General features: G+C 28.6%; 1 protein-coding gene across 1 annotated transcript; it reads right to left on the bottom strand.

The window, feature by feature from the left end:
* Positions 1 to 8,804, bottom strand: LOC111637670 (fatty acyl-CoA reductase 1-like). Its single transcript, XM_023383220.1, has 13 exons — positions 8,715 to 8,804; positions 6,040 to 6,215; positions 5,879 to 5,951; positions 5,691 to 5,797; positions 5,448 to 5,622; positions 2,309 to 2,415; positions 2,056 to 2,233; positions 1,932 to 1,976; positions 1,733 to 1,851; positions 1,431 to 1,670; positions 1,226 to 1,355; positions 79 to 206; positions 1 to 7 (listed from the first exon to the last, which is right to left on the bottom strand). Exons 1-13 carry the CDS (start codon positions 8,802 to 8,804, stop codon positions 1 to 3), a joined length of 1,575 nt encoding a protein of 524 aa, XP_023238988.1.
* Positions 8,805 to 9,400: the final 596 nt, after the last annotated feature.

The following is a 9,400-nucleotide window of genomic DNA, read 5'->3' as shown; positions in this document are numbered from 1 at the left end:
CTAATTTCTGCGAATAAATTAAAAAATTAATTAAGTAACATTAAAGAGTAACTATAAAATCTATAAGAATTCACTTACCTAGAAAGATGTTTTCGAGCCCGAGGAAGCGACTCTTCATCTTCGTTCATCAGAAAGAAACGATTATTTTTCACGCTTATTTCTACATAATTCAACCATTCGATACTTCGAACATCGCAATTAAATAACTGAAACAATTAATTTTATAAGTGCACTTAGTTTTGTAAAGTTAAAAACTATAAACTATAAAAATACAATTTGTTATGAAGTGTACAATTTGTACACTTCATAATTTATTTTTTCTGGAAAATAGATACGAAATAATTCTTTTGAATCTCTAATAGAATTTATAATGCGAAAGGTATGAATTATACAGAGTGCCGCATAAACACTTAACAGTTTTTAGAAAATCTTTATATCTACGTGTTTCATCATAAACAGATTTATTGCCACAAAAATATATCCAATAGAACAGAATTTCAGTGCTTCGGTTATGTCTTGAAAATAATGTCTTGATTTTTCAAACACTGTTTCATTCTGATTAGAAGGGAACCCTCATTTGATGGAAGATGCTGTTATAAGTCATGCATTGAACCTTCTTCCCGGCAAAATACAATGGTTCTTGAGATAGCATGCCATGTGTTAAAATGACGCGAAAATTCTCAATGTATAGCTGTGCACAATAGTGTGCTGTAGTACACCTGTTGTGAATCACTGATTTAAAAACTGATCACTTGAAAAATGTGTATATATTATAGTCCACGCAGTGAAAGACTATATACAAATCATTTTGAGCGGGTAGGATCTGTCGGACAAAACGGACGGAAAGAGACGAATCACGAGAATAAAATTTGTAAAAAAGTAAAACAATAAAATTATTTATGATAAAGTTAGTATAAAAACGTTTTAAAAAAACAGCTGAAAGAGATCGGATCCAGGTGTAAAATTTCACACATCTATTTCTTTCCTGCGACTTAGATAGATCCTTCCAGCTTAGGCCAATTAGTGTCTACGCTTTTGCTGCGCGGACTATAGTATGTAATAATATTACATTAATAAATGAGGTATATTAGTATATTAAAATATATCGGTATAATATTGCGTTTTAGATTTTAGTAAACTAAATGTTTACTATGAATTATTCAAAAATTTCCCAAATCTATAGCCATTCGAAGCATACAAATGTCTAAGAAATAAAATTACTCACTTGTTTATCTTCCTTTGAAAGCGATTCTAAAAGCTTTTTATAGTTAGAAACGTCGAATTTCCACTCTTTATCCAGAAAATAATCCATTTGTTTCATTTTTAAATGTACTTTTTTATATAAGTTCACTAACCTGTCAAAAAATGGAGTTTTAGGATACTGTACGATGGAGTAAAATATAAAAATATAAGTTTAAAATAATATTTACATTGGTTTCTTTCCTAATATAACTCTTCCTCCATCGACAAATATTGCGGGAAGATAGTGTAGAAACACTTTACCAATATCATAGATAAATGAATTTTCTGTAACAATTATTCTAGGATAACGATATGCCTGGCATAGAGGATATTTATCCACTAGTTTAAACGTCATATTAAAGATTTCACTATTTTTAGGTGGGTTAAGCATCGAAGTTGTACAATGACAGACGGTTAATTCGTTACAGCTAAATAGGAATTCCAATTTTGATTACTTTTAGTAAAGTTAAAAATATCATTGATTACTTACTTTTGATTAATATAAAACCAAGCTGATGCTATAGTTGTACTTGCACAAATATCTACGGGTACTACATCGTAAGTATTATTCATAAAAGCGCGAATAATTCTCAGGAATCCCATACCAAACTGAAAATTGAAAATAAATTATTATATCTTTATACTACTATACAGTAAAAGAGAAAATTAAGTAATTTAAGAATACTTGCCGCAATAGCTACTGCAACTGGACTGTTCCATACATCTATCCACCCCTAAAATTTAACATATAAAGATTTTTCTATCCTCTCGTAATACAGTATTTTCAAATCAAAGCTAGGAGATTAAATATACCTCTATTGGTTCTTTTACAGCTGGTAATATAAAAGAAGGGCGAATTATGAGTATAGGAAGGCCATCTCCCTCTTCTTTAAGAAGTTGTTCGGCTAAACATTTGCTATAAGTATAATTGTTTGGATGGCGATACAAAAAATTCTTCCTTAAACTTTCAAATGCTTCATCGTCCATCCATCTAAAATATAATATTGTACATAATTTTGATATATTTAAAATATCTTTCATTATAAATAATTAGGATTTGACTTACTGTAAACAATCCAAAATTTTCTTACTTGAATACCTGGTTGGATATATTTTTTCATATAAATACTTCTCATGAACATTACAAAACGCCGTAGATAAATGCACCAATACCTAAATAATAAAAGTATACACAGAAGCTTTTTAAAACTAAAAACTATTAAAATTTTAAATATAAAGCTCAGCTAAATTTACTTATATTTTATTGAAACTTATGGTTAGTAAGCAGAAGGAACTTTCACGTTAATTGTTATTATTAATTAATGCTTAGTGTAAACTTCAGACTAGACCTTGAAATAGGTATAGCCTACGTATCTCAAACTATAAAAGTAGGTTGACAATAACAATTACCAAGTTTCTCTTAAGCAGAGTTAAGTGTATAGTAAAGTCTACGGTTTAAAAATTGATAATACCAATGGCGTACTCAGGATTTAATTTGGGGGAGCCGAGCTGAATTCGAAAAGTTTTTAATTTAAAATCAATAAAATTTTCATCTTTGTGAGCGCTAACTCATAAATAGTATAAAAATAGAAAACACGACACAATATATTAACAAAAAAAAATCAAATTAGTGGTTTGCATTTTGTTTTTATATTACAATAATTGAATATGTGATCCTAAATTTTGGCTCTTTTTGGCTCTATGAAAAACTTATTTCAAACTATTGACGCAGTCAGTTTATTATAATAAATCAGAGTCCACCCATTACTGTGTGATTTCTCTTGCTACGTCAACAGTGTGATAACTCTTCCATAGAGCCAAATCTTAGTGCTCATATATTTAATTATTAAAAAAAGTCAAGCAACGAGTTTTATTTTTAAAAATTTCTATATTATTATTATTATTAAAAAGCGGCAAAAGCTTAATTTTGAAGATAGGGACGAGTTTTATTATTATTATTTTAAATTTGTAAATGCTAATAACGAGTAAAATCTTTATTAAGTTCAATCACACTCGAGATATGATATATGACCCCCTCTATCACTTTAATTAATTTGATAAATTTTACCTGTTTCAAAATCGCATAATACGGAATATCTCGAGAAAAAAGTATAATCGTGAACCATTAGAAATATTTACCTAGGAACAGAGATGAGGAAAAACAAATGTATGCTCACTTAGCTCCAGTGTGTTCAAAAAAGTGTTTGAGTTCTGCTTTTAGGTAATAAATATGGAAAAAGTCAGTAGAAAAACTCAAATGAGAGTAAATAGTCTACAGTTGTCTGTAAGCAATTGTGTAAAATATGAGCATCATATTCTACACAAATTATTTTTTTAAAATCAGCGTGAATGTGGTATCAAAAAATTTTGCTTGTCCTTCTCAATAATGAAATTACTCAAACAGATTGATATACGAAGAAAAACACCCGCGATGTAAAAAAATATTGCGCCAAGAAAAATTATAGCACCCGAACTGAAAATCAAATTTTTTTCTTGGGAATTTCTCTTTGGTAAAGATAAATGCTTCGAAGACAAGTGCTTCGTGATTCGAAGCGATACTGTAAGCGTTTTATTATTGTCTCTGCACTTCGCGTTCTTACTTTAGCAGCATGACGGAGCTTTCAAGAACCAATTTCAAAAACATTGTTTTTCTCACACGTAGAAGGCTGTGCGATAGCGTTGCAGACTGCCGCTGTGAACAATCTAGTATCGAATCCTAGTCGAGATTGCTGCAAAAATTTTCCAGGTACAATCCACCGGTGCGTCGTTTTGAAGACATTTTTTGATTTTTAGAAGCAGATATTTTACTTTCGTATAAAAACAATGACAAATTAGTTGAAATACTATTTCCTATAGGCAAATTTCGATTATTGCAATGAATTTCCAATCCGAGTGATGTGACATAAGATATTTCGTAGACATTATTTAATAATACACACTACTGACATGTGTACAATATAATATTGATATTTATTGTTATTTTTTAATGTTCATAATGCTTTGTTAAGTTAAACGTTAATAACGTTATTTACATTATGATAAAGCATTACAACCATTAAGACAATGAAAAAATGAATACGGGACTGCCGCAAAACGGGAAAATGATCGTACCGGTATATAAGTATTTTGAGCAAAGTAATAGTTAATAGTTAATTTTAATATAATAGTTAATAAAAGAATAAATAATAATTTCGAATTTAAATCATTTGAAATTAATATATAATGTTCTACATCATAATATCAAACGGCAACAAAAATTATTTTAAAATTATACTAAAGTGGAGAAATGTTGAAATAAATTATAACTCAACATTTCTCAATTAAATATACAAAAATTACAGAAAAAATTTAAATTTAATTAATTAAATATATTTAAACAATTTGGTCTATTTTATAATTCTGGATTAAAATAATTTTANCCTGAAACGGATATGATGACAGAAGAACGCCAAGAACTCTTGAATGAAAAACACCAAGAAACTCGGCGAGATATGTTTTCTTCTGAAAAAGAGGATTAATGCCGATATCTGCTACTAATTAATTAATTAAAGAACTTTTAAAGAAGTGGGAGGATGTCAGAACAAGTCTTAGAATGGCATCCAAACCAGGTTGAGGTTAACAGGCTTGGCGATCTCTACAATTACAATGCTATTAATTACTTCGATTGTTTTTCTCTCTTGAAGAAGAGAGAAAAACAATGGACGTTAGACAGATTCTTTAACCCTCACAAACTGAAAAACATGACTAATAAAAACGCAAGACTGTGTATATATGTATTTTTATTATTACATATAAATAAACGTAGTAAGAAAGTATATAATTTTTATTTTTGGGGGTCTCCAAAACGAATTAATCAAAACCTATGGTAAATCGATAATCGGTTAGCGAACAAAGTCTTGGAACGGATTATGTTCGTTAACCGATCACCCATTGTATTACTCGTACATATGTCGTAATGTAAAGAATATTTTCTAAATAGGCATTACATTCTTTTAAATTCGAAAATATTAATGACACAAATGAAATAATAAAAATAGAATTTCTAATAATGGATATTTGCTGTAACCATGCCCAAATAGATTTTCACTTAGAACCCCAATAATTCTTGACCCGAAATAGATTTCGGGATCCAAGAGACCCAAAATTTAGTATTTCATATTTTAAAAAAATGATATGAATGGGATGAAGAATATAAAATCACTTACGCAATATGGTTCCTTCCATGATGGTGAGACGATAGTTGGACGAAATATGCTAACTGGTAAATCCGTTTCTTTAAGATATAGTTTTTCAGCGAGATTTTTTGTAAAAGAATACGTATTCGGAAAATCATCTATTAATTTTGGAGTTATGGTATCCACTAAATCAGTATCCATCCATCTGTGCGTATAAAATTATTGTCAATATGTAGTTACTAATTGTACAGAAAAGTTTTCTTTAATGCTTACTGAATAGTTCTGATAAGTTCTTCAGGATCCACTTTAGATGGGTATATAATCTCATCAGGTTCACTACGGTTACAATTACAATAAGCCGTCGAAACGTGCACCAAACTCTGATGTTTATTTTTATAAAAGTCAAATTAATTATCACATATTATCTCTATCAATATGAAATGTTCATGTATATATTTTACCTCGAGATTCCGCAGTCTTTTGCAAACTTCAATTAATCTCTTCGTACCGAGCAAATTTTGTTCCACAGCAATTCTTTTAAGTAAAAAGTAAATATATAAATGTATATGTATATTTAACTCATAAGTTAAATTTAATTAATTATAGAAATAATTTATCATACTTTAATGCTTCGTCAAATCTTACAGTTGCTGCTACATGATATACAATACTAACTTCAGAAGAAAGTAAATCTAAATCAGTTTCACTAATTCCTAATAGCGGTTCAGATAAATCTCCACTAATAATATGCAATTTTTCTCGATAATTTGGTCTTTCTTCTTTCATGCGACCGAAAACCTATAAGAAAACAACAAAAAATCACATAAATAAGTATTAATACTATATTTAATTTGCGTTTTTATTTATTGTAATTTCGGTTTATGCTTTATAAAGAAAATATAAATTAAGTTTTTAAATCAAGCAAAAATTATAAAATCAGTATTTTCATGTTTTTATAAAATTTAAACTAATAAAATTAATTTAACACCTAAATAGTGACAGTTTCTTATGAAAGTCCTCCGGGAGGCACTTTCCCTTTGGCAATTTATCTGTGTATTGCGCTGCCTTATTACATCTATCCATCCGTCTGTATGATGTTTGGTAAGGTATAGATCTATGGTAACAAGCTGGTCGCAAATTCAGAAATACAAAAGCAATTCTAGCTTATTTAAATTTGTAATTGTAAGCATCATATAAATCTGTCCCTTAAACATTAACATGACGTTACTTAAAACCAATCTGACATTTAGGTACAGAAAAGATGAGAGCATATTGCCATCGTCAAAATAGTATTTTTTAGTTATAAAATATTAGGTATGTCTTCATGTTTTAAAGCCTCCAAAATTTTCTCACTCCAAGCGTGTTCCTAAAGTGCATAATGTAGGAGCCAGTTCTCAGAAGAGTAATATGGCTACAATGTAAATTTTAGAAAATTTTAATTATTTGTTTTNTTTTGTAATAAAAATTTGTATTTAAATCACTTGTTAATTTTTAAATAATTTCATATTATTTTTAAGTATTAAATTTATTACGCAATGCAAGTCAAAACGCAAATAATTATATGAAAGATGTATGGGTTGATTGCATCCGTCGACCTTTATAAGCAGTAGATTCGAAACATTTGCAGCCTATAAATCTGTTTCATACAATACATGAAACTTTTCGTATCAGCTTGAAAGAAAAGGTGTACGTATAGTACACCTTTTCTTTCAAGCTGATGCTTACAAGATATGGGGTCTATAGCCTATGAATAATGACTAATTTAAATTAGTTCATTGTTGAAACATTTTCGTCAATGTTTTCACATTAGAAAACGTTAGTTCATCAGATTCACAAAATTACAAATGTTACGAAACTCAACTTTAATTTTCACTATCGTGTAAATGTAAACAAAGAACTTAGCTAAAGGGGAATAATTGCGGCAATAGCTTACAAGAAACGATCTATTGTGAATTAACTTCTAGTGTATTAACTTTTAGAACTTTTTTATTAAAAAGTAAACATGATTTTGAAAAACACTTCCGTTTTATTTAATTGTAATAATTAAGGATGTGACGAAAGTCAATTTTACTTTTTATTACAACTAAATTATTGTTTAATAATACTTGATTAATGGGTTTTTTAACTTTATTCTGATACAATTTTAATGTTCAATTATTTATAAGGAGTTAATATATATANTAAGGCAGATATTTTAATTAATTTAATTATACTTAGGGCTAAAAGCAATTTCTGTAATGACAATCTTAATCTTTGTTGTTATTTTTTTCTCCGAGCAACTCCGGGCTCATCTGCTAGTCCTTGAATATTTCTGTACTAGCAAATTGTCTCTCCCAATGTATTTTTATATCATACTAAAAAGATTAAAAGTTCAAACGCATACTGCACACAAAAAATATCTTATTTTGTATATCTACTCAAATCCAATAATGAAAAATATTTTTACTCACTACCATTGTCTTGCCCTCAATTATAAGGATTTATAAAAATCAATCTGATGCTCTGATATTCCCGCATGTAGATTGTCGGATAATGGAAAGAAACCATTAAGAAAAGTCGGACAAAATTTATGCACAAAATATTGTAAATGTATATTTTAATGTATTATATTCCTATTTGTACTGTACGTGTCATTTTATATTCGTAATAACGTTATTTTAAAATTTTAACTTCATTATTTTAGAGAAAATTTAAACTTTAATTGGAAATTGCTGCTGTAGATTATATGCCTAGAAAACTTTTGTCCAAAGTTGTTATTTTAAATTCGAATTGGAATCGACCATCACGGGCAAGAAATCCCATAGAAATGGTAACGATTTTCATGAATAGTGCGAGTTTGGAAGAAACTCTGACTTTATGATTTTTGAAGGTTTGTCATTGGAGATTATACTGCCAACGTTGTAATTATTATGAATTTTATTAATTGAAAATTTAAATTCTTGCATTTATGCAATATACATGATAACAGAATGCTATCATTTTTATTTTTATTTTTGAAAAAAAATTAGTTGACAGTGCTTACATATATGTAAGCATTATTATGTATGTATGTATATATTACGTATATAGACTATATATAATTGAAATTCTGTTTAAACACCACGACGTTTAAAGAGAATTGCAATAAAATATATAGCGTTTGAATTATAGTCTATATTTTATTGAAAAGAAATTCTAATGGTTTTTAGTGTATTTGTACATTAACAACGTAGATAATTTATTATTTGGATCCAATTTATAAAATTTTATTTAAAATATTAAGTTGGGTATTTATATAATTGTAGAATTATTACTTACTTTGCCAAGAAATCCAGTTCCCCCGGTGATAAAAATATACTTTTCTTTATAAAACGCAGCAATTTTTGACACTTTTTGCATTTCGTCCATTTTGAGTTAAGTAAAAATGGAGCAAGTTACGTTGAATACCTCTTCACTCATGAAAAATGATAAATATATATTTTTTCAGCTATTATCCAATAAGGAAATTCAAATGACTGTTTTGCAATTAAAAAAATCATCGAAAGACATTTTTTTAACTCTTTCCTCCCTGCGGGCCCTAAGAGGACATCTTTTTATCAAGCCCATTATGAGTCCGAAAAATTCCTGTGGTTTTTTACTTGTCCTGATTATATCCTGGATCCCTCAGAGGGGTAAGAAATACTCCTTGACCACTCGGCCATCGGCCATCGGGAGACATAATTTGTCACAGAACATATACGATTTCGGTTTATTATCATTTTTTTAATCGACTTCTTTATATTTACTCTAATGAAAGCGTATTCGTTTCATTTATTTAAATATTGTTATTCGAAGTCTAAAAATTCGGCACGCATAAACACTTTTATTGCTTATGCTTCTAACACAATAGAGTGCTATAAATTAAGACACTTGGCAGTGTTAAATAAATCGACAATAACAAAAAACTGTAATGTTGTAATGAGAGTCAGATAATATGTAAATTTGTATTAACTGTTGATCATGTC

This window comes from Centruroides sculpturatus, unplaced genomic scaffold (genome assembly GCF_000671375.1).
Source record: "Centruroides sculpturatus isolate CEXI.00-Female unplaced genomic scaffold, Cexi_2.0 scaffold1196, whole genome shotgun sequence".
NCBI classification, from domain to species: Eukaryota; Metazoa; Arthropoda; class Arachnida; order Scorpiones; family Buthidae; genus Centruroides; species Centruroides sculpturatus.
Note: the sequence above shows the minus strand (reverse complement) of the source record. Positions and strands in the feature narration are given on the sequence as shown.

What these genes read in the sequence shown, in the direction of transcription:
- LOC111637670 (XM_023383220.1), bottom strand. Translation starts at nt 8,804, where the DNA reads ATGGACGAAATGCAAAAAGTGTCAAAAATTGCTGCGTTTTATAAAGAA. An exon ending in GAACTTATCAGAACTATTCA is followed by an intron (nt 5,623 to 5,690) that starts GTAAGCATTAAA and finishes TTATACGCACAG; the next exon opens with ATGGATGGATACTGATTTAG. An exon ending in CAGTTGCAGTAGCTATTGCG is followed by an intron (nt 1,852 to 1,931) that starts GCAAGTATTCTT and finishes TTCAATTTTCAG; the next exon opens with TTTGGTATGGGATTCCTGAG.